The 24,977-nt window shown below is 38.4% G+C and overlaps 3 protein-coding genes across 3 annotated transcripts; 1 reads left to right on the plus strand and 2 right to left on the minus strand.

The window, feature by feature from the left end:
- Nucleotides 1–1,470: 1,470 nt before the first annotated feature.
- atp6v0d1 (ATPase H+ transporting V0 subunit d1) lies at nucleotides 1,471–8,204 on the minus strand. Its single transcript, XM_056757613.1, has 8 exons — nucleotides 7,973–8,204; nucleotides 6,726–6,897; nucleotides 4,813–4,991; nucleotides 4,518–4,597; nucleotides 4,299–4,376; nucleotides 3,927–4,103; nucleotides 3,579–3,656; nucleotides 1,471–2,631 (listed from the first exon to the last, which is right to left on the minus strand). Exons 1-8 carry the CDS (start codon nucleotides 8,097–8,099, stop codon nucleotides 2,470–2,472), a joined length of 1,053 nt encoding a protein of 350 aa, XP_056613591.1. The 5' UTR covers nucleotides 8,100–8,204; the 3' UTR covers nucleotides 1,471–2,469.
- A 7,575-nt stretch (nucleotides 8,205–15,779) lies between these two features.
- Nucleotides 15,780–18,216, plus strand: agrp (agouti related neuropeptide). The gene is made up of 4 exons (XM_056752699.1): nucleotides 15,780–15,979; nucleotides 16,121–16,291; nucleotides 16,713–16,798; nucleotides 17,408–18,216. Exons 2-4 carry the CDS (start codon nucleotides 16,183–16,185, stop codon nucleotides 17,597–17,599), a joined length of 387 nt encoding a protein of 128 aa, XP_056608677.1. The 5' UTR covers nucleotides 15,780–15,979; nucleotides 16,121–16,182; the 3' UTR covers nucleotides 17,600–18,216.
- Nucleotides 18,217–18,760: 544 nt separating this feature from the next.
- LOC130421036 (chymotrypsin A-like) lies at nucleotides 18,761–20,395 on the minus strand. Its single transcript, XM_056748692.1, has 7 exons — nucleotides 20,297–20,395; nucleotides 20,094–20,197; nucleotides 19,937–20,016; nucleotides 19,734–19,812; nucleotides 19,459–19,639; nucleotides 19,084–19,217; nucleotides 18,761–18,972 (listed from the first exon to the last, which is right to left on the minus strand). The coding sequence occupies exons 1-7, from the start codon at nucleotides 20,346–20,348 to the stop codon at nucleotides 18,811–18,813; spliced, it is 792 nt and encodes a 263-aa protein (XP_056604670.1). The 5' UTR covers nucleotides 20,349–20,395; the 3' UTR covers nucleotides 18,761–18,810.
- Nucleotides 20,396–24,977: the final 4,582 nt, after the last annotated feature.

A 24,977-nucleotide genomic window follows, 5' to 3' on the forward strand; every position in this document is an offset into this window, starting at 1 on the left:
CTTTTAAAAGCTCAGTAACAGCAAACTAAGAGAAGATGTAGGTTGTACACACCTGACTTTGATATCCTTTTAACACTGGATTAACTTAATACCTAAGGTCTTGCCAAAGGCTTGCTCCTACACATTAGATGAGGATACAACTGTGCGTTACTGTTTACAGTGCACTTCTTGACACACTTACCCTTTAGAGGATATTTCTGCAATGCATAATGTATTATGTATAATGTGCTAAATACTTTCCACATGGCCAAAGGGAAATATATCATTAACTTAAGTGGTTCTTGTTCATTGCATAAACAAGCATTTTCAGCAAAAGTACTAGCTAAAGGAAAGCACTTTGATAGACAGTAAGATCTTAGTGAGTTACCACATAAAAAGGCATGATGATAAATGCACAGAAACCAAAATTTGTGTGTCTGAACTCTAAAAAAAACTTTGTAACATTATCGCTGTTCAAAACCACTATATTGCTTATTTTATAAACCTATTTAAAAACCTATTTAGAGGAAAATATTTGAAATGCCTGATGGTTGTTATTGTTTCAGCAATGAAGTGTTTTTTTATGAGCCCTGGATCTTAATGTTTTAGAAGTGTTATGTGTTAGAGAGAGGACGGGACCACCAGTGAGTCATTAAAACAAAATGCAGCAGCCAGAGTATTTATGAAAACAAAAGGGAGAGATCATATTACGATTTCGATTTTAAAATTCTATTATCAGTCTATAAGTAACTGCATAACTTGGCACCTGCATAATACATTTCCGATTGTCTGTCAAAATATTTTCCAAATCGTACTCCAAGATCCTCTAGTGCTGGTCTTTTAGAATTTTGAATGATATAAATATAGAACCATATGCTGGGAACGTTTCTTATGAACTGTTCAAAACTATGGAGAACAAGCTGCATGTTCAAACTCAGCTTAGTATTTACAAAAAGCTCAGAAGAGCGGTTTCAGTAAGTGGTTGGCACAACATGCACATGTTTAGGTATAGTTTAGCTTTTGGCTGAGTAAAGAGAGTAACGCAGTGTTAATGTAAAAACAACATTATCATTAGGCCCGGAGGGCTCACGTGTGTTCTGGCAGACACATCACTCTGTGCCAACTAGCGCAACACATTCTCTGGAACGCATCTGACTCATCTCAAAACAATAGCACAATAACAATTCATACCTTTGACTAATTACGTTTATAATACAGTCTGATTAACAAGTTACTGTGATTCCCTGATTTACCCCTGATCCTTGTATTAAGTTAAATACTTGTCAGTAATAAAAAGGTGAATTTAAATTACAATGCTGTTATCGTGATAAAAACAAGTTTGATGATTATACAAAACCAGTCTAGGGCAGGCCTATTCAAACTGAGCTGGATATGAGGGTTGATTGGGCTCCTTGCACCATCTGGTGGTAGACTTATCTAACCACAGTTTGCATAAACAGATATTCTGAATGATTGACTGCAAAAAGAAAGTAAAACGTAATGCAAGCACAAAATTGCAGTTTATAATATATACACATATATATATTTCATTTAAATCACTTAAACAGACAATATGGTTACAACAGTACAATAGGTTTTACATTGAAAAACAACTGAGCACAAGGGCCCGGTTGCATAAAGCCCCTTAAGTTTAATTTTCCCTTAAGTGTGCCTTAAATATACCTTAAGTTTAACTTAAGTTATTCTCCTATTGTCAGTGGTAAAGAGAAATCGCCCCTCAAGTGTCACACTTAAGGGAAATGCTTAAGGTGCTTTATGCAACCGTGCAAAGGTCCTAATACTAGATCCATTTGACCTTCCTAAATCAGCGGTCAATCATAAAATATCTACTCCATAAATTAGGTCAGCACATATTTTAACAGTAATTTACAAATGGAAAGCACACAATTCTCATTTCTCACAAACAGGAAAAATGAACACACAAAATGACATTTCTCATGTAAATCCTCAGTGTTTTCTCACTTTCATAGATGTGAAAACTGGACTATCTAAAAGCACTGAGATGGAGGAGTTCAGTGAAGCTATAATCTGACAGTGTACATTAATTGAAAAGACTGCAATACATAATGCATACAAAGTAATTATGGAATGTATTTTTTTTTATCTTGGACTAAAAACACAGAACTTTTCTTTACATTTTCTTTCGACCACCAATGTAGTTGGTTATATGAGACTTTTTTTGCATAAACTTACACAAGACTGGCTGTGAAGTTTAAAAGCTGTATTTCTACACTCAACAAACTGCTGAAAAATGGATTAAAACCTCAATGATTTAAGAGCAATCCACAGAGATCTTCAATTGGACGTCATAGAAAAAGAAAAGATGATCTTTAACCGGAAAACAAATGAACAATGAAACATTTGCTGTAGTGCAAGAAACGGGAAGGAGAATCATATTTTTTTTTAAACCGTAACACAGAGCCCAGTTAAAGCATGCCATGTTAATCACTATTTAAGAGTAATGTACCATTAGAATATGGGGATGTAGTTGTCAATCTTAGCCCTGTGCCTCTGGGCAATACACTCTGCAATCCACACAATGTTTCGGCACTCTTGCTCCTTTAACTTGACATAGGCATAGAACACGCTGAAATGAAACTGGTTCAGGAAGGCCAGCTTATTAAGTTTCACCTAAAAACAAACAACCCATGTTTTCACATTAGAACAAAACCATAAAGCAGTGGCCCGCGAGATCAATTTTCCTGCCGTGTTTAGCCCCACCTCGGATAAAACACACTTGAACAAGCTAATCAGCCTCTTTAGGAATAGATGCGTTCAACTTAATGCGGCGCTGCGATAAAGCAATTTGCAAAGCCCTGCATTAAGTTGAACGCGCCTGTTCCTGAAGACACAGATTAGCTTTTTCTGATGTGTTTTATCAGAATTGGGGCAAAACACGTTAGAAAAAATGGATCTCGCGAGCCCGATATGAGAACCACTGCATAGAGCCTAGTAAATCTATAGCCAAGAACTTAAAATGTTACTGAATACATTTAAAATTCAGTGCAATCACATTCTCTTTAAATGGGTCATATGGCACAAATACGTGTATTTCTGTGTCTTTGGTGTGTCGTAAGTTACCCATGCATGTATTGACATGTAAAAATGCTAAAATGTAAGTGTCGGAATAAAAGATGCATTCTATCTTAAAGCAAATGCTCACCCAGACCTGCCTGAAACGCCTCGTGTAACCAACAAATCTATGTCATTTACCGCCCAAATGTTTACATAAGTAAGGTTGGCGCACCTGTCAGTACAAATGCTTTGGAACCTGATGTTCCAAATATGGTAAGAGGCGTTACATTTCCGTCACACGCTTGCAGTTTTCTAACCAATCACTACGCACTGGTTAACTGGCCAATCATAGCACACCTCGCTTTTCAGAGCGATGAGCTTTGTAAAAATTCTGCACCTTTCAGAGAGGCGGGGCAAAGAGGAGATACAAACATGCACTCTATGTGGAAAACACGGCGCTTTTTAACCTTAAATTGTGTATACACATTACATTACATCTAAAACAAACAACAATATTTGTTTTAGCCATGTCATATAACCCCTTTAACTCTGCTGGTACTCACCTCATGCTCAAAGAATCGATCCTCAAGTGTTTTGTCTCCTGGGTTGCTGCCAGCACCCTCAAAGAGAAGCTTGTATTCCTAAAGAAAGATGAAATCAATCATCAAAACATTTCGTAGCCAATTAAGGCTATGTGAACTGACGTAATATAAGCACAGCTAAACAGTTCACATACATGACTTTTCTATTTTCATCCGTGAGTATTTCAGAATCAAACGGAACAATAACAGGAACAACTTTCATTGAATAATCAACATATCAGATATCATCCCTCAAACTGTCTTGAAAGCAATGAGTGGATGAATGAGCAAGCAACATGAGGTCTGCATAGAGCTCACATAGATACTCACAGGGTAATAGTCGGCCACAGCTTTGACCTGCTCATAGTCATCAGCCCGGGCTAACTGTGCTAGACCTTCTGGATAAAGCTTGCCACAGTGAGGGAAAAGTTTAGCTCTGTCTTCTTTGGAGAGCTCCGTACCAAAAGAGTTAATAGTTATGATGAAAGCCCTCCTGTCTGCCTCAAACTGACATACAAAGCAAGGAAATACATCTTTAATTGCATGTGACTTTTTGACAAACAATATCAATAAAATAACTTAATCTAGGCAAAATAACAAATAAGTACAGTACACTAAATACCAGTCTGTGATCAAAGCATTGTTTGTCTTATCTTTGCCTCTACAGTATAACTGTATATATTTCTACGGGTGTGCACTCACTTCCAGAATAGGGCACATGGTATCTGCAGTTGTTCCACCAAGTGATGTACAGAACTTGTAGAAAGCCTCGAGATAGGCCTGGAAAAGAAAAGTAGGATCAATAACAGCTCATGGTTTTTCCCCAAACATACGCAAAACTAGTGATTAGGCATTTCTGAAATGAAAAAAATACTCAGTTTCAAGGTCTACTGTTCCCAGACTTCTAAAGGCAAGACTGACCTTGTAAAGGGTGTTACGTATTATTTCAATGTTCATTTCATCCAGATCCTGCTCAGAGATACAGTCCTGAAAGAAAGCGGCTTAAAAGACAGAGGTGAAAGCCATTAGCTTTTATGTGGGGATGTTTTTCTCACTATTTCTCAAGACTCATTTGTTTCAAGGCAATCTGAAACCCTTACAAATGAATAACACCAATACATTACATTGCAGGACTCGCATCTCACTCACTTCCACATTACAAGAAATGGATAAGATTTCATGTGTTCTGTAAACTTATCATAGGGGATTTCCTTACCAAGCGGTGTATCTACAAGGATAGCATTATAGAGCTCTGCTGGAGTCTGGGCGATGTTGACTGCCTCCATTTGTTCAAAGCTGCCAAGCGGGTGGCATTTGGGCACCAGCTCTGAGATGGCACGCTGATGCAGAGTTCCAGTGATGAGCAGGATGACATTATCAATCATATAGCTGTATCTGCAAACACCAGAAGAGATATGTAAAGCTGTGTGTCCACAGAGGCGTTTACACCTGCGGCCGGCGTGTTTTTCAATTGTTCTTAACGGTAACGCCGCACTTTTAAAAAACGCCGCACTTTTAAAAAAGCCACCAGTTGACTTTTTTTTCGCTCAGCGCTGGTGCTTTGCATTTTCCCCTCGATCAGCGCCGGCGTTCGACCGGGCACCCAGAGTTGAAAAATTCTCAACTTTGGACAGAATGCGTTAATGTGTCTAGGTGGACATGGACCCCTAACAGAACTTGAAAAATGTGTTAAATCACAGTGACTTTTCAAGTAATACTTTTTTTATTTCAATCAACAGAATTTTTTAATCTTTTCAGTTAACTATAATAACTTTGCAAATGATAATTCTAGTATTATGTCTCAGTAGGGATGCTCACATTGACCATTTAACCGCTAAACCATTCGTTAAAAAATTTAAACCCTTAATACTATCAGTTAAACGATTTAAAAGGTATAGTTAATTTTTATTTAATAATATTAATCATCTTTTATTATAATAAAATTATGGAATACTACGGTTTTAAATAACTATTAAATTGTACATGTTTTTAGTTTTCCTTTTGGTGAAAGAAAAACATGCTAAACATTAACTCACAGAGCGTACAAACGCGTGCGACTAAGTGTAAATGCCTTCCAAAACGTTTTCGAGATTAAAATCAAATCACTTGATGAAACTGGACAGGTGTAATTCATGTGATTGTTAAGGCCACATTTGTCAGGGCTTTACTCCTCCAAACAGAGTACCACTGGCTTCTCAAGCTCAAGTTCTTTGTTTCAAATGAAGACACGGGAAAATCTACCTCACAATGCGCTGCAATGGAATTTCGGTGCTAGCCATCAATTTATCCTTTACATAAACTTATCTCATGTATGCTTAGCATCAGCTGCCCATGCACTTTAGAACGGAGAAGATAACAGTGCGAGCGGTGGTTTCCCTGCCTTCTTTTAGACGTGATGTAAAAATACGAATGTGAAAAATGAATAAGTAAAAAATATTTTTTGTTTTTTGGGTGGTATAGCAGATCGGATTTATATATGTTTAGCTAAGACTGGCTGGTGGAAAGCGTGAATGTGACCCGCTTCCCGAGGCGTTATTTCTACATTCCCGGGACATCCGTGCCCTGTGAAAACAAGCTCCAGACTGTCACCACAACACGTAAACATGTAACTTTATTTAATAAAAACTAGTTAGGCCTACTATTTCTATTTGATGAAAAAACTATCTGACAGAAATACACTTTCCTGGTTCTTCTGTCTTTTCGTTTTGTCATAATTTGTTAATTATTTCAGGTTTCATACTTGCCTGTTTATTTTATGCTTTGGGATTATATAATTTTGTTTTTCTCCACTGTCCAAAACACCACAGGTTCGTGAAAATGTGATAATACGTGAATGCAGGTGCTGTTGTTGTTGTATTCGTTATGCTGCTGTTTGCATGTTAAAATAAATCTGTGAAATAAATGTTTGTATTTTTAACATGTCACGGACCCTCATCAACTGTAGCTGTGTTCTTATTTCGAAGTCTGCGTCCTCCAGATGTTGCATGCGGTGGACAAAAGCGACCGGAAATTAACCTAAATGAGCATCCCTATGTCTCACACTCCATTTTGTCAACTTAATGATTTGTACTCGCACTCATTGACCATATACATTGATACTGTATGATTCTTCAATTTGACCTCACTCACGTGATGAAATCCATGAAGCTTGCCAGAGGTTCATAGGACTGGTTCCTCATATGGCGAAACTCGACCACCATCTTCTCTTTCAGTTTGTCATCAATGACAGAGACTGTGAGAGGGGACGCTTCATTGGCCAGAAAGCTGCCATAGTCCGTGCTCTGCAAATGAAGCTTCAGGTCTATAATGAAATGAAAGGAAAATCTTTAATATTGTTTTAATAATTAAACAAACACACACATACACAACAGTAAACCTAAATCCTCATTCCGATGTGGAAAATACTCAAGGTTGGCTTCTGAATGTCAGGTCCACAGTCATCTGATCTTGTTTTCACAATTTCCAGTTCCTTAAAACGCAGCTAGAAATTCCAAGTGAGTCACTATAACAAATCTCAATAGCTTCTGAAAAGGAGAGACAAACCGTACTATAATTTTGTCCATGTTCAGTATTTTTTTTTAGATTTGTAATATCACGAATGGATGTTACTGTAAAAAGGTAAATATGCACAGGTTGAATCTGCCCGCCCTGCATTACTGACGTCATGACACATCACATGACCAGCACCAGACGCTGGCTCACCATTAATCTTCATCTCTCAAACTAGACCTGCATCTCCTCTTAAAAACATTCACTGTTAACCTCAATCACTACAATAAAACAACATGACTCGTCGGTTTAAGCACGTAGGACAAATGTAAAAATCAACACCGATCTTGGGAACCCAGCAAGGAAGGTTAAATAGGGGCCTTAGATACTCAAATGCAGTACGTTAAACATGTAGAATAAAGCTGTGTACTAAACAATAAAATGTATATTAGATAACGTACATATTAATCCAATAAACAAAAACTTCAGAAGCTGATACATTAGATGTGTGGCTGACATGATGCATGTCAGTTAACATTCATATTTAAAGGCCCTTAAAGCGAAGCAGTAACTGTAGCAATATATTGTTCAAAGATATGTATTTATTATCTTAATATCCGGACAAAAGAAAATCTGTATAATAAAAGGTTATAAAAGCTGATCTCTGTTTGTTAAGGGGGATTTAACACTCAGCTGGTCCGCGCTGGCTAATGAAACAAGCTAGCTGACATTATCTTTATTATTATACGATTTATGACAGGGTTGATCAAATACGCTTCAGCTTTAAAACTAATATAACATAATTTACACACAAACACCCTCAGCTGTATGTAGGAAAGTCATAAAGTAAAAGATATAACGTTATTCTGATCTGACACAGGACTCACCTTCCAGAGTTTCACACTGAACGAGGTTCAAATAATCGGCCTGAGATAAAATGCCAGCTTTAAAACCTCTCACCAAACCCTCTAGATAACCATTATCCACATTAAAATATAATTCTGACAGAGGCATGGTGAAAAATGAGAGTAAAAGTACGCTAGCTAAAACAGAGAGATGTAGCCGTCTGACAAGAATCAAGAGAGGGAAGCTGCTCTGCGGATACCCGGATGTGCGTGCACGCGCACTAAAACACACGCTCATGTGACCAAACATCTGACCGTCAAATCTTAAGAACTGATCTCAGACCAGCCCTAAGCAACTGCATGCAAGCAACGCCAACATAGAAGCTGAGCTTAAAAATAACATGTTTTGTTCTTCGGTGGAACTGTAAATATATCCCTTAATTTTCTGTTATCTACTTGTGTAATAACAACTGGGAAATATTATAATTTATATTTATAGAGAATGTAAATAGCAAGCTTACATAACCATTAGCCTATTTATAAAGCTCGTTAATCGACGTCAGGTCATATTGAATGTTGCGTCATCTTCGGAGGATGGCTGCTAGTGCGTTCAGTTTTTCTTGTTTGATCAGGAAATCTGACTATGGTATCTTGCTGTGTTAAAAGCGTCAAAAGCATTACGCCGAGTCGTTCAGGAAAAGCCCATGGTTCTTTCACTTTCAACAAGTAACGGTACACATAAAAAAAATAGCCATGGAGTATTATCCTCACAAGATGGCGGCACCACTGCAACATAGGACGTGAGGCCAGCTTCACATTCGCTATTACAGTGATGGCCTATCCTCAGTGTAAGTAGCACAGCTCACAACTCTAGGCAATTGATATTCCAGCGCAGGCGGTGGCCCGTCCAACGCCCCGCTACTGCGTGCCCGTTGCACACTGCACCCCACCCCTGGAGTAGTTTTTGGTTATCAGAGATTGTAACCATTTGACTGAACTGCAATTAATTACTTGCACTTTCATCAAAGTCCTGCAGCTGGTAATAAGAATTCCGCCACACACATTCTAAGATAATAACAGCTTCGATGACTTAAACATCGGCTGTGAAAGCTGTTGTGTGTTATACACCAGTGGCGGCTGCTGATCTTTTAAAGAGGGGAAGCTCATTTTAGGCCTAAATCATAAAAATTGTCCATTTATTTATATGTAAATTCTGCCCTACGTTCCATTTCAAGAAAATGCTCTGTAACCCTGTCGTACCAACTAGGCGTCTTTACCAGTGTCCTCTCAATGGCCAGCAGAGCTTGTCAGGCTTTGCCTGTTGTTTTATTTTATTTTTGGGGTTTTTCTCATCTAGTTTGCTATGTTTTGTCTTTTGCCTTTGTCTCACGTCTGGTACCCCATTTAGGCTCTTAGTGTAGTTGATTACCCTCACCTGCTCCTCATTTGTGTTTCCCTCTATTTCAGCTCGTTTTGCCATGCTCTCCGTGTGGCGATGTAATTTGTTTGTACCATGTTTGCTCGTAGCGCTTGTAGTTACTTTTGATCTATCCTTTCGTAGGAACGAGGCATCCCGTGAGCTGGTTTGGACTTATTTTTCCCTTACAGCTCTCTTTTGGTTCTCGTGTTCCTTTTGGATTTACGTTTGGATTATTCTCTCACGGAGTATCGACTAGCGGAGTTTTCCAGTTTTACGGTCTGGTGTGCCCTGGCCACATTCTCTCTCACGGAGGTTACAGCCGGCCGTGTTTCCTATGTTTCTTGTCAGGAGTGCCCTGCCGATTTATTGTTTGTTGCTGTGTAACCTTGTGCAAATAAACTGTATTATCCTCACCTGCATCTGAGTCCTTCTGAGAACCGTGACCGAGCTAGGCTGCTTAAACGGCCTTGGCACATTGTGTTACGGGTGTAGGACTTGAGCCGCTTTAAACAGGAGAAGCTCCTTTCTACACCTGCAGATGTAGCTCCAATTGTTGCCACTAATGAGAACAGTTTGTAAAGCTGAGGCATTGCACTGTCCAACTCCATGTCTTTAAGGAACACCAAGTAATCACACAGTTTTCCCCTGTTACTCTACAAGTCCTGATCTGAATACAGGACTTGAAGTTCAGACCTCAGTCTCCCTGAATCAAAGTGATGGCCATAACTTTTCAGGACACTTGTCTCACCTTCCAGGTGGTAAATGCTTGTCTCATGTCATCAAATTTCCCTGGATTGACTAATTCTAAGAAAAGCATACTTTCCAAATTTGAAAAACGTTGAAGAATCTGCTCCAAGATGTTATCAAGGATGGCCATGTACAGATTTCTGTAGAGCTCTTGGGGATCCTGCAATTGGGTCAGACGGCGCTTTCTCATGGGCTCATCTCTTGGGTCTGATGTGAGATCTGCTGCTTTGGCATAAACAGCTTGGAAAGCCCCCTCTGACCTCTTCTCTTTGACAAATGCAAGAAGAGACTCAATTCTTTTCTTGCAGTAAAGAACATCCATCGCTCTCTGCTGGACAATATCAAAGACCACATCAGTCTCAGAGAAGATTTGTTCATATGTGTACAACATGAACACAAACTCAAAATCCTCCAGTTTCCTCACGAAGCCTTTGGCACAATCCAGTGTATCATCATCCATTGTCGTATCTGCAATGATGTTATCAAATGTCTGCAGGAGGCCATCATAATTGTTTGCCACAGTGCTCACTATCCGTGATGTGAAATTCCATCGAGTAGGAGCGTTTCTGGGCAACCTTGAGCAGCCTGCAGACTCCAGAAAAGACATCCTCTTTGTGGATTTTGAGAAAAATGTGGCAAACCCAGAGAGTGATGCAAAAAAAATTCTGCACTCAGGCAAGCATTTGGCCCCCTGTGACAGCACCAGATTCAGTCTGTGTGCATAGCAATGCACAAACATTGCACTGGGGGCTATTGCTTTCACTTTGGCCTGCAGACCATTGAGAGCTGAAGCCATGACAGCAGCCCCATCATAGGTCTGTGCCACAAGAATCTTAAAATTGTAGCCCTGCATGTTCTCATTTAAAACATCAAAAAACGGACTGAGCATCTCGCCCCCCAGAAACATCAAAAAATCCAATGAAGCGCTCCTGAATTTTACCTGCACTATCCACATAGCGAACAATGACAGAGAGTTGGGCAAGGCAGGACATATCAGTGGTTTCATCCACCTGACATCCAAAAAAGGGAGCATCCTGAATTTCATCTCTGATCTGATCAGAAATGGTGGCTGCAAGAGCAGAGATCAAGTCATTTTGAATAGTGTGTGACATACCAGAAAACACAGTTGAGGACTCGAATTGTGTGGACAGGACAGAGTCATATTTGGCTAATGTTTCTGTGAACTCTCTGTAATTCCCCTTTTTGGATGATTCACTACTCTCATCATGTCCCGTAAATGACAGCTCCTGCCGGCCAAGCAAGGATGTCACATCAATTAGGCGGTTTAGGAAGGCCCTGTTTTGTTTAACGGTTTCATTATGTTTAGCCACTTGAATGCGAGCACCTTCATTGATTGCATGCTCAACCCTGATCCTGCCCATGCAACTTAATCTTGCACATGCACTCACATGTTCATTGCTATTTTCGTGCCTTTTATATGCCCTTTCAAAGTTTGACAGATCTCCAAACCCCAATTTTGATCAAACAACACATCCATGAGATGGTTTCATCAAGAGACATGGCCAGCAGTACATTTTCTTTTTCACAGCACTTCCAGTCAGCCAGCTAACTTTGTCATACCAGGAGAGCTGAAAAGACCTGTTACTTTTCCCTATCTTTTGCACTAAATCAATCTTAGGTGTTGATCTGCCCTGCTGTTTAATTCTAAGTTTCTCCTCGTAAGGAAGACTTTCTAATGGCTTTGCCAAAATCAGGTCGACAATATTAGCACTGTCTGCCATCATGTGCAGTGTGCTAGCTGGCTAGTTCAGACTATATGAATTAATAAACAAAAGATCTAATTTATATATATATATATATATTTAACTCAACGGGAGGAAATATGGGAATTATGTTAAACTGAAACAATGAATGTGGTGTGAAATTGTGTGAAATATACGATGAAGGTTGCAGCCTTTTGTCTTTCGACTACACATGCAAAATCCGCGATGGGACCGAGTTGGAAATGGAGACACAGAGTGATACGCGTCATTGAGCGTCCGTGGGCGGGACATAATCGCAGCATTATCCAATGACCATCTTGTTTCTAAGCACTGAAATAAACTGTTTAAAGCAGCCCCCTTGAAGTCAATAGAGGCTGGGCTTCAACAGAGTAATGCACTGTACGCTACGGGAAGGAATGAGAAGGAAATCGAGTCAGCCGACCTAAGTAGCTGATTCTGAACGAAATTGTTTTCGTTCGAGATGAACGTGTTTAACGCATTTTTAGTCAATAAAATGTTAACATAATAGTACATATATATGACCATTCATTTTTTGACAATTACAGGGGAAGCTGAGCTTCCCTTGCAGTCTTAAAGAAATCGCGTCTGTTATACACTTATTGTGTGTGTGTGTGGGCATACCTCTTGAACACTTCTATGAAACGTCTTTTGAAGTCCTGCTTGCAAATGTCGCCCAGTCAATCCGCTTGTTTTATTATCCAACTGGGGTCCAATATAAAAAGCCAAAACTAACGCTTTTGTAATTAGTGTTAATTACTATAACCGGTCTGACCCAATAGGTCCGGTGTCATTTCCCTCGCGATAGTAGGGAAAAAAAGATTGACGTTTGCACATGCACCAGCAGACCTCCGTTACACTTCGATCGATCCGCATGTTTTTAACTGATGAAGTGGAAGTGAAGTTTTCTTATTTATTGCTAATAGCCAAAGCTTATTAATACACTTGCACTGAGAGGGGGAACGACCAATCACAACAGCCTGAGAAGGGTAAGCTTGCTGATATGGTTTGGGTGGGACATCTTCAGACATGCTCTAAGCGGGGAACCAATCACAGCAGATCTGGTCAGCTTTAGCAAGCAGAGCGTTTAGGAAGGAGGGTTTTTTTCTGTACAGTAGACTGGAAGAAATCCAGTGGTTTTGTTAGAAGAGGGACAGTGGCGAACAATATACTTTTTGACATAATCAAAGCTTCAAAAACAGCAAAAGAATGGCTCCTTTAATACTAAACTTACATCACATGACAGCAGTTTGAAGTTGTGGCTCCACTCAGTTATATTAGACCATTACCATTTTCCCTGCTTATATCATTCCTCTGCTGTCTGATATCGATCACAAAATAAGACCAAATTAGACCTAAACAGTTTGATGTTGAACATGAGAAATTTTCTAAATTACATCTAATAAGCTCTCCCTATTCTTCATAATCATTAATTCAGTGCAGCTGTAACACGTTATAGGAGACCTGGCCCTCCCGTCTGAGACCGGTTTTCCAGTTTTTTTTTTCTCCATTTATTTGCGATTGGATTTTGGGTTCCTCGCCACAGGAAAGTGTTGGCTTGCTCACAAGGAGATTGCTTTTATTAGTTATTATTGACTACACTGATGAACACCTTGCACTGTGCTGTGTTTTACCTTTCTTTTTTTTTCAGTTTTTCTTATTTTCTCCTGTAAAGCTGCTTGATACGCAATTTTCCCAATTAGTTTGTGGTTTGCCATTGTGGACGTCACCTATTAGTATTTAACAAATGCACTGACAAATCGATAAGTAACTTGGTATGGTTCATCTTGAAAATATTCTGACAGGACCTGCAAAGTAGGTTTTCCTGTGGCTCAGTGGTTGGAGCATCGCTTTAGCAATGTCAAAATCCTGGTTCGATCCCAGAGGATTGAACATTCTCAGAAACATATGAGTTGTATAATGCAATATAAGTCGCTTTGGATAAAAGCGTCTGCCAAATGCATAAATGTAAAGTTATAGACCAGAGATATAGCAAATATTTTAAAATGCGGCTTACATAGGCTATGTAAAAAACCATATGTCATTTGATTTACATTAGTATATGTGTTGGCTCAAGCCTGTGATGCTTTGATATCAAACTTGTCGCATTCCACCATACTACCTATCCGCCATATTGATTTACACACAAAAAATACTTTTTTGAACTCCTCCTATAGAATCAGTCAGATTTGCACAAAATTTGCAATGTAGAATTTGGAGACGGTACTTACAAAAGTGTGTCAGAAGATCATGGGACTGTATTTTTGAAACTCTTTTGTATATTGAAACAAAACTTGGTATATAATCCTTAATATAAGCATTGGCACACCTTGTCTGACATCTAGGTGACAGTCATTAGTGGTCAGAAATGATAAGCAATTTTATTGTGTTCTGAGTGCCTTTTTCTGTTTTTAATATTGGTTTAATATTAATCTGACATGTCCAAAATATTTCCCCTTGTGCCACTGTTGAGCTTGATCCCGTAATTACTGCTTGCAACTATATTTCATACTTACAAGTATAATTACATTATTTCTTACAATGTGGAATCTTTCTGTATGAAGAATGTTGGAACATTTTTAATTATTTTTAATTCCTTGTTTCACATATTCTTGGTATATATCCATTTGCAATATATCTTTATAAAGCAATTAAAATGTGTTAAATTTATTAAAAATGCTTTGGATTAAAGGGTATTGGCTTTTGAAAGACACCAGACTCATGTTTATGGTGCACTTGAATCAACATCTGATGTTTTGTTTCATCGTAAGGTTTATAGAACACTGACGTAGCCAACCTATGATGTGATAAATGAAAAGGCTGGGGTATTGAGCCAAACCTGGTAATTAATGTACATTTTCACATGGATGATTAATAGATTTCTGTGAACTTAGCGTTGCTTTTTTGTAAATTCATGTTGCTACAAGATTAAATGTTGACAAATTCCCTTTCAGATGAAACGCTCAGTCCATTATTGGTTCAGATATGTCGTTTATGTGTTCCAAACAGCAGGATATGAACTAAAATGAGCTTAATTCAATATCAGACATAAAAGCTAATCATGGTTTAAAAAAGCAGCAGGTATTTGTTGATGAGACGTCATTCATTTATATTTCAGCATTACAGACACACACTCGCATTTAATGTAAAATATGAACATATATATATATAATGTTCACATATTTCATATATCATTTTTATTTATTTATTTATTAATTTCTAGTTCACTATTCTTTAAAGAGATAAAATAATATTGTGACCACTTCTTATATGAACTGACTTATTTGGCAGTTATGCAGCATGTACTTAAACAACATATACTTGCTTAATACATCCTTGTATGCTCACATACATACAACCAAAAAAAATATATTCTCTGCAAGTTGTATCTTTTGTACAATGTGACAAATAAACAAGTTGAATTCAACTGAATAAGTTACATTTGGTTAAATCTTAAACATTCTATAGATCCTATACATTCTACTTGTCAATAGAAGCACATAAATCTGACCTTGCAAAGTAACAATGTTCATCCTCATAAATGTTATTTTTCTTTGATCCTTGCAAATGGATGTTGTATTGCGTCATGAGCACTAAACAGCAGGCTGGAGTCATCAGCTGATTGTAGATGTATTAGCTTTATAACCCGCTCTGAGTAATGAAGTGTTTACTGGTTAGTAATCAAAAGTGAGGGGCAGTATTACGTATCAATATGGTATGTCGGCTTAAACGTAGATTCCCTGAAGTACATGCGATGCCCGTAACCAATTAATTAGTAGTTTCGATTTTTTACTATTATTATTTATCACACTGCTATATCTTAATTTTATCACTTTAATATTTAAAAGATCAGAATATGTGATCGACCAGCAGTCCCCATGATGGAAATTAAATTTTCAACATATTATATTATGTAAAAATGCAGAAATGTTTTGTGATGGCTAGGTTTGGAGGTGAAGGTTAGGGGATAGATTATACAGTGTTACTATATGTGTGTATGAGTGGTTTTGCCATGCACATGAGACCACACCTCCATGCACTGATCAGCATGATGTGGTCCTCACCTCCCACTACAAGAAGCAGCTTTATAAATCAAGGAGTCTTGTGTACACCCTCAACCAGGGACGCAGATCACAGCAGGTAGGTAAAACACCCACACTTCACAACTCCACACACAAATTTGAAAGCAAACAGACTGACAAAAACACTTGCTTTTTTATGCAAGATTTCATACATCTTAAAAGGGCTTAACCGTAATCTGTATGTCCTTGATTTCTTTAGTGAAAAGGTTCAAGGAGATCATCCAAAGGGGGGCTGAAGTTAATCTTATATGTGAATTGATTATGATGCTGAACGCAATCTTTTTCTGCTGGGTTATAATGAATGTCATGGTGTTGGCATCACATCCAAACCTGAGGCGAAGTCAAAGCTCTGTTGTCTTTTCTGATACAGGTAAGATTATTTATTCAAATTGTTTTTAAACCTCATCTATGGCTCATTTTCTGTTGATAAATTAAAATATGAATGTGAATATGAATATGAATATGAATTCAAATTGTGGAAAAAGAAATTGAAATAAACCGAAATTGAAATAGCTTCTATTTTGTTAAATTGCAAATAATTTCATGTTTTGTAAGTCAAATAGCATTCATCATACATCATACTGTGTCAGAAGGAAACATTTGCATATAATATTTGCATTATTTTAATATAAATATGTAGATTTAAAAGAAGTAACTTAAAAGACTTAACTTAAAATGCTTTAGCATTTACACTACAAAACTTAATGTTTCAAAATTAGGAATTTAAAGATAATATACTATAGCTTTTAAAGCTGTTTGTACTTGGTTAATTTTTATTTTTCATGGTGAAGACTTACTATCTGAATTGGATCCAGAGCAATTTGAAATGAACTCAGCAGAAGACAAAATAATAGAAGTACTTGGCTTCTATGATGAGGTAATGACATTTTATGTACTTTTCTAAAATAAAGTGACTTGCAGAATTCTACTTTTATTATTGGTCTCATTCAAATTTGTGCCTTATTCTACCATATAGGGATAGTTCACCCAAAAACCAAAATTCTGTCATGAAGTACTCACCCTTAAGTTTTTCCAAACCTGTATACAAACACAAAGAACGGCATTTGGAAAAATGTTAGCAACTGAGACTTCTGGGGCACCATTGATTACCTTTTGTTCTGTTAAACACAAAATAATATATTTTGAAGAATTTATGACAACAAAGACTTCTGGTTTGACTACCATTTTTGACTACCCCAGATATCCATTTAAAGGTATATTTCTCCCGAAAATTTCCCAAGATTATGTCATTAACTACATTTCAAACCTGTATGACTTTCTAGATTCTGCAAAACACAAAAGAGGATATTTTGAAGAAAGTTGATATCTTCGGTCAAACAGGTTTGAAATGACGAGAACATGACCTATCCCTTTCTGCAAAGGTTTAGTGATGATTGAACTTTTCTGTCATTAACCTCAGTTGTTATTTGCATCATTGACTGATTAAGTGTTTTTTTAAATTTACTTTTTTTTGCCATGTCCACAGGATGGCGGTAAAGCTGTACAGCTGCAGAGAAGAGGCACTCGCTCCCCCAGCCGCTGTATCTCACATCAGCAGTCCTGCCTGGGACACCACCTCCCCTGCTGTAACCCCTGCGATACGTGTTACTGTCGCTTCTTTAAGGCTTTCTGTTACTGCCGCAGCATGGACCACACCTGCAAACATGAACATGCATAGAGCCCAGCATATCCCTGAACTGTGTCCATTTATAGTGTATACTACCAAAGAATGTTTACATGGATAGTAAAAAAATACTGCCTAAACAGCTTTATACTATCCACAAAGAGGTTTGTTACTATAGAAAACATGTGTGACCCTGGACAACAAAACCAGTCTTAATGGTCAATTTTTCAAATTTTACATCACATGAAAGCTGAATAAATATGCTTTCTATTGATGTATGGTTTATTAGCATAGGGTTAAATGTGGCGTAGATACAACTGTTAAAAATTCTGGAATCTATGGGAGCAAAAAAACAAAATATTGAGAAAATTGCCTATGAAGTCGTTAATCAGAGGCACTGTAGCAGGCCATCCACTCACAATTTTTTTATACATTAACTGAAGGACATTTACAAAATATCTGCAGGTAACATGATCTTTACTTAATATCCTAATGATTTTGGGCATAAAAGAAAAATCTATAATTTTGACCCATAGACGTATTTTTGGCTACTACTAAAAAAGTTCCCATGCTACTTAAGACTGTTTTATGAGGTCCAGGGTCACATGCTGTATATTATAAAATATATATAAGGTGCCCAATGCTTAGAAGAAAGTGCATTGCATCTTTTTATTCCTGAAGGTGTTGTTTTCTATCAACTTTAAGGTTAATCTTAAACGTTGTCCTAAATATTTTTCATATATTTGCGTTCAATAAACAAAGGTTACTGCTTACAGTACTGTATGTTTGTTTTTTATTGGAAGAGCTATAAAAAAGTCATAAAACATCAGTTCTAAATTATTAAACAAATTAAGAAATAAAGAATTAAAAGAAAAATCTATCTGAAGGTTCCATGAATCACATGACGCTCGAAAAATAAGAACTTCAGTTGTCGCACCTCTCTCTCATTGGCTTTGGTTTAGTCCAGTAATACCCTACATTAAAGTCACATGACTTTTAGATGTGCTTCAAGGAATGTATTAGGTAAATATGTTTTTTTTCCGCATTTCATTACTTCTATTCAGATAAACACATGACTCAACTGAGCCCATTCAGGTTTTTTTGCATATTTTTAGAATTTATGCACATGAAGGATGCAGATAAAAATAGGTGGATGAAAACATGTTTATAAATGTTTTTTGAATGGTTCATTAACCCAGGAAATGGAAACAAAAGTGATATCATGCATCTTTATTGTTGATGAAACAAAGAGAGTAGGTCTTAGTTTAGTTTGCAGCAATGGTCTGGTCCATCCAGGCACGGAGCTTGGTGACACGGGCATACACTGCAGGAGTGGAGGTGGAGCATGTTCCACTTCCCCATGACACGATACCGACAAGAGTCCAGATGGTACCCTTCTGACAGACCAGAGGACCGCCAGAATCTCCCTGAAACACACATAGGGGAGTTTGTTTTCTATCAGCGTACCATTTCAAAAGCAATTAGTGTGAATTTCAGGATTTTAAACAACTTTTATGAGTGTATCTGGGGCGACCCACCATGCAAGAAGAGACACCTGAGGCACCGGCACAGATCATCAAATCAGTGATACTGCTTCCCCAGTAACGTGTGCAATCAGCATTGGTCAGCAGAGGTAGAGCAGCCTGCTGGAGACGAGCAGGAGTATCAGGGGCTGAAATGCAATAAACGATTGGAGAGTACATTTGAATAACCTTTAACATGCAGTCCTAAATGACTCAGGCTTGAAAACGGGTTCAGTAGCCTGAGTAAGATTTGATTTTATCCCTTAATAAAACTGAGAACACGACACAGTTACAGAATGTAAAACAGAGAAAAGTGTATGCATTCGAAAAGAATATATACCATAAAATTATTGCAACTGAAACTTTAACACAAGTGAGTAATGAAACTACCATTGTATCTGGTCAAACCCCATCCAGTGGTGACACATTTCATTCCACCAGGGAAGTTGTCAGCTGTTGCAGCAACGCACACAGGAGACACACGTGTGTTGAGCTGAGCAGGGGTGGCCAGTTTGATCAGTGTGATGTCATTGTTAATGGTGTTGCTGTTGTAGTTGGGGTGCCTGAAGACCTTTGGGAAAATGAAGCAATTCAGCAATTGTGATTTTATGAGTATTAAAATATTTTGCCCAGGTACAGAACAAAACAGAATGAAATATATATACCCTGCCAACTCTCATGACTTGAATGGCCTCAGAGTTAGAGGCACGATCATGCTCACCCAGAACGACGCGATGAGAAGTTCTACAACAAAAATGTACATTCCAGATTAACTCTTCGAGTGGGTCGGTGGATTATTAACAATGAATATTAACCGTGTAAGATTTATAATTATTATCATAAGTTTGATCTGTAATACGTGTCTTACGTCACACCACAGTGAGCAGCTGTCACAACCCACAAGTCGCTAATCAGAGAGCCACCACAGAAGTGCCAGCCAGTGTAGTCCTGTGACGAACATAATATAAATGTGCAAGTCTGAAGGTAATTTAACGTGCAAGATGCCAAGTGATGACTATGTTTACCTGCAGAGACACCTGCCAGGGCCAGGAGTTTGGACGTGCCTCCTCACCATTTACAATCCTGGAGTAGCCGGTGATGACAGGGGGAATGGCAGGATCGCCACAGCCTGGAAGACAAAATTGATATCAAATCATCCTTCCACAAATTACAGAAAAAAGTCAGCGAGGAATTAGAGTGTTTTAAAACAAGAGCAACAGGATCATACCATAGGCTGTGCCGATGAAGGCAAGGCAGGAGATGATCCAGAGGAAGGCCATTGCTGGAATTAAAGGTGTCTGCTATTCTGAGGTCTTTTTATATCCATTCCCCAACTATCTGCTCAATGTTTTATCTCACCACTCTAACAAATTGCACAAAAAAAGATATTTCTTCAGCCAACAAAAGATAAGGCTCCCTCTAAATGACAGCAGTTGCTTTTCTCTATATGAAAGAAAGTGGAAATTTGCTTTAACAGTTTGTTAATCAGTGTTAACCTGTGCTCAGAATCGTGTGTGTTATGTAAATGGAACTATTTGATAATAGCTGTTTACTAGAAATGACCATGACACATTTCACATAGGCTATCCCTGCAGCTGCTACCTGTATGCTTTTTTTCATTTATGTAATTTCTTTTAATTAGAAAGCCTAAAAAGGATGATGTCGATTTATCTGAAAAATGTTACAGTAGATTTGCACCTGTCTATTTACTGTACATTCTCATCACAGATAAAGTAACAATTTTTTAAAGTCTTTGACTGCAGTAACCTTGATTTTACAGGTTACATTTCTCTTCATACTGATAAACACATGGTTCCATTTTCAAGGCCTTTAATTCACATCTGCACAAATTCCCAGAACACATAAAGGCTGTCCTTGTACAATTACTTTATGCACATTGCTGAAGCAATACTATACAATACTTCATACTAGGATTACCTTATTCCAGCATGTCCTAGGTCTCTACACTGTCTTGGAATAAAAACTATAAAAAGGCCAAAAAAAGAGGGAGTAATATAAGAAGTACTCTAAGTCATATATTTGAATGGTCAAATATTGCAAAAATACTGGATTGTTTAATTCAGTGACAATATGATGTCAGACGTTATGTGGCTGATACTGTAATCATAAAAGTATTTTCTAGGACACATTTAAATTATACTATTGGCATATTTACATGGCCTCACTCTCCTTGAACCATCTGATTCTAATTTACATCAAAACGATTAAACAAAAAATTTAAACTTGCCCGCCTGGGGCATGGGTCTTGGTATGCCTTTGGTTTTCTGTGTAAGGAGTTGGGTTGTTGGTTTTTAGGAGGACACTCTCTTTTATGTTGGACTTACGACCGAACAGAACTCTGGGTAGTAAGAGTGCTTCAGCTCTATCGTTTTTACGGTCATTCCTGTGCAGTACTGTTTGTTATTTTGGTTTGTTATTTTTAGGGGTAATTCCATGTGGGAATTATAATTTCTTGTCGGGGGTAGCTGAATGCGCTGCAAAAAAGCTGAGCGTTTCAAGTCACTTCGTTCTCGGCAAGCCCTTGAAGACCAGCAAGGTGGAGTTAGTTAGGATAGTCAAAGTCTGCTTTATTGTCAATTCTGCCACATGTACAGTACATGCATGTAGAGGATTGAAATTGCGTTACTCTCAGACACATGGTGCATACAAATAACACTACACAGAATAAGAAAGAATATATATAAAAAATACAGATAAATACAGATTATATATATATATATATATATATGTGTGTAAAATAAAACTATTACAAGCAGGGATATAAAAAAAAGGAAATGAAGATAGGTCAATGGCAGATAGATTGCAAACCAGTGAAATATACAACAGTGCAGATGTAAGGTAGAGCTTATTTGTCTGTTAAAAGTGATAAAGAGAGCAGGATTTGATTAACCTGTCAGAAGAGGTAGTTGAAGAGGGGCAGTCCAATGTTGCATAAAGCCATTATAAAAACAGCTTTTTAGGAGTGAGTTGTTTGGGGACGCTAGTTCCTCCCCAGGAAAGACAATCAAGCTTGAGAAATGAAGGGCTGAGAGAGAAGTTCAAGTGCTAAAAGAGATAGAATATCATAAGCTTGAACATTAAATCGACATGAAACGAATGGAACTTGGAGAAAGTGAGTGAGTGTATGAACGTGAACTAGATGAGCATGCGTTTTCTCTTTAGAACTGAGAACTGGCGATTGCTGCCAGGCGTGATGACTCTCCCAGGCATAGTGAGTCTCCCACGAGGCGACAGCCTCCTGAATCTCTGACGCCCTTAGACTTGGACCAAAAATATCCGTCTTGTGCCTCCCTACTCAGAGAAGGATATTGATCGATATTTTGATCATTTTGAAAGGGTTGCAACCACGCAGAATTGGCCCAAACAAATGTGGCCGCTTGAGTGTTTTTACGGGCAAAGCCCAATTTGTGGCCCTTGGTGATCAACAATCTAGTCAGTACGACATTGTTAAGACTGCAGTCCTGCATGCTTATTAAATAGTTCCTGAAGCTTTTAAGCAACGATTTAGAAATGCAAGGAAATTAGAACAGCAGACTTTTGTAGAAATCGCTCGAGAGAAAGGGGGACTGTTTGACAGGCGCTTCACATAAGGTTGAGTTTAGTGAAGACTTAAAACAACTCATTCTTTTAGAAGACTTTAAGAATTGTCTCCCTAAATCTGTAGCTGTTTATTTAATTAAACAGAAAGCTGCGACTGGATGGGGCTGCTGTGTTGGCTGAAGAATATGTTTTAACCCATATGCGTGTTTCTGAAAGTTGGGATATTAATCAGGACAAAAACAGGAATTGTTCCCATACAAATAGACAATCTCATGGGAGTCATTACCTGCGTGTTGTCCCTTCTTTCTGCTAATTCCAGGCATTCTCCTACAGGCAAGATAAAGATTTACTGGTTTTTATTGTAAAAAGGTAGGCCACAAGGTGTCTGACTGTTCATCTCCTAATAGAAAGGGAAAATCTGCCAAGTCTGTGGGCTTAATCACTAATGATAATGGTCTGGCAGGAAAACTGAGGGGAAATTTAATTGTTTACATATGACAACCGCATCAGGTTTTAAAGACTGTAATGAAATGGACTATGCTCCCTTTGCAAGATTTTGTCCTTCTTGTCATGAGATGTCTAGTTCTGTGGACAGAGTCGTGACAGTACCTCGTCTTTTGTGGTTGCTGTGTTATGTGTGGAGACTTTACTCGGGACTTCGGGGCTGCAGCGAGGGAGAGCAAGTTTGGTCAGAACTCAAGCTGATTTTTACCGGATGCATCATCGAGCCCCTCAAGCCAGCGGCGACCAGGATGCTGAGTACCCTGGGGTTTAGTGACATGGCCCTAATCAACCGGGACGATTAGCTGGTTTTGGCCACTTTCCATACTCGTCCCTAGGAAACTCCCCTTACCCTATCTAAGCCATGTCAGTCCAGACCCTGGGTCTGTGTCTTTGCCAGATCAACAATCTAGCATACCCGTCCACATACTTAGGGACACAGGGGCTGCTCAGTCCTTTTTATTAGCTGGGGTGGTGCCACTTTCAGAGTATACTGTAACTGGAAAACATGTACTTGTTTGTTCACCAGAAATGACCCGTTCCAATACCATTACATAAAATTCATCTTACATATAAGTTTGTTTACCGGTGATTTGATAGTAGGGGTGCATTCAATTCTCCCAGTGCCTGCTTTCACTTTTATACTAAGTAACGATTTATCAGGAGGTAGAGTGTGGGATAGGACTGATACAGTGTCTCCAATTATAGTGGTGACTATAGCTGAGGCATGTGTGCCCAGTCATTCCCATGTGTTTCCAGCATGTGCTGTCACACATACAATTGCAAAAAGCAGGACCTTGGGGATTTTCAGTTTTTGTGTCTTTAGAGGGCACATTTATGATTACATCTGCGCTTTCTTCTGAGTTCTCTGTGGATCAGGTAAATTAAGACTTTTTGATGATTATCTGGGTCTGAAAGTTGAGCGTAAAGACACTGACTCTGAAATGGCTAATGAGGATTTAACTCTGTAAAACATTCAAAGATGTGATGGATGTTTGTTCTTTGACTAAATTGTTCAAGGTTTCTCGTGATGAGTTGATAATTGAACAGGATGCTGACCCTTCTCTTAAATCTTTCATAGCGTCAGCCCTGTTTAAAGAAACACCTGAGATGGAGTCATCCTGCTATTTTAAGAATGAAGGTTTGTTATCCAGTCAGTGAGCATCAAACAGGGATTTTTTTTAACACTGTGCTGTAAATTGTTGTTCCAAATAAGTTCAAAATAGCTGTGTTAGAACTGGCTCATAGCGGTATAGCGTGACACACCACTGTGTTGAAGACTTATGATAGGATAATACGCAGGTTCTTCAAGCCAAAATTAAAGAGGGACTGTCATCTTATGCAAAACCCTGTCATAAATTTCAGATGACAGGTAAACCCAACCAGAGGGTTCTGTTGCTCCTTAACAGCCTATCCCCTTTGAGCATCTGCTTATTGATTGCTTGGGTCCCTTGCCCCGTTCAAAAGCTGGACATAGATTTTATAAACTTTTGTGTCAGTCTACTTGTTACCCTGCAGCATATCTTACATTCACATGGGAATTCACGGTTTGCAGTCCTCACGGTGAACCAGCCAATCACCGGTATTCTAGGTCCAGGTCCAAGGTACATTACAACCAAGTCTGTTTTAAAGGCTCTTTATAACATTGTGTATCTTTGGGTCACCCGAGGTTATCAAAGTGACAAGGGTCTAATTTCATGTCCAAGCAGTTCTCTTTAGCTCTGCGTAGCTAAAACCTAGGCACAATATATCGAGTGAATAATATCCTCAAAGTCAAGGAGCCCTTGAACGCTTGCATCAGACATTAAACTCATTTTACATTCTTACTGTGTTGAGCTTGGGTCTGA

This window comes from Triplophysa dalaica, chromosome 1, assembly GCF_015846415.1.
Source record: "Triplophysa dalaica isolate WHDGS20190420 chromosome 1, ASM1584641v1, whole genome shotgun sequence".
NCBI lineage: Eukaryota > Metazoa > Chordata > Actinopteri > Cypriniformes > Nemacheilidae > Triplophysa > Triplophysa dalaica.

Excerpts from the sequence above, each read along its gene's own strand:
- atp6v0d1 (XM_056757613.1), bottom strand. The coding sequence starts at position 8,099 with ATGCCTCTGTCAGAATTATATTTTAATGTGGATAATGGTTATCTAGAG. Across the intron at positions 4,104-4,298 it reads CCATGTGCCCTATTCTGGAA|TTTGAGGCAGACAGGAGGGC; the intron begins GTGAGTGCACAC and ends TTTGTATGTCAG. Across the intron at positions 3,657-3,926 it reads CTGTGGCCGACTATTACCCT|GAATACAAGCTTCTCTTTGA; the intron begins GTGAGTATCTAT and ends ATCTTTCTTTAG.
- agrp (XM_056752699.1), top strand. The coding sequence starts at position 16,183 with ATGATGCTGAACGCAATCTTTTTCTGCTGGGTTATAATGAATGTCATG. Across the intron at positions 16,292-16,712 it reads TGTTGTCTTTTCTGATACAG|ACTTACTATCTGAATTGGAT; the intron begins GTAAGATTATTT and ends TTCATGGTGAAG. Across the intron at positions 16,799-17,407 it reads TACTTGGCTTCTATGATGAG|GATGGCGGTAAAGCTGTACA; the intron begins GTAATGACATTT and ends CCATGTCCACAG.
- LOC130421036 (XM_056748692.1), bottom strand. The coding sequence starts at position 20,348 with ATGGCCTTCCTCTGGATCATCTCCTGCCTTGCCTTCATCGGCACAGCC. Across the intron at positions 20,017-20,093 it reads CCTGGCAGGTGTCTCTGCAG|GACTACACTGGCTGGCACTT; the intron begins GTAAACATAGTC and ends TGTTCGTCACAG. Across the intron at positions 19,218-19,458 it reads GGGTTTGACCAGATACAATG|CCCCTGATACTCCTGCTCGT; the intron begins GTAGTTTCATTA and ends ATTGCATTTCAG.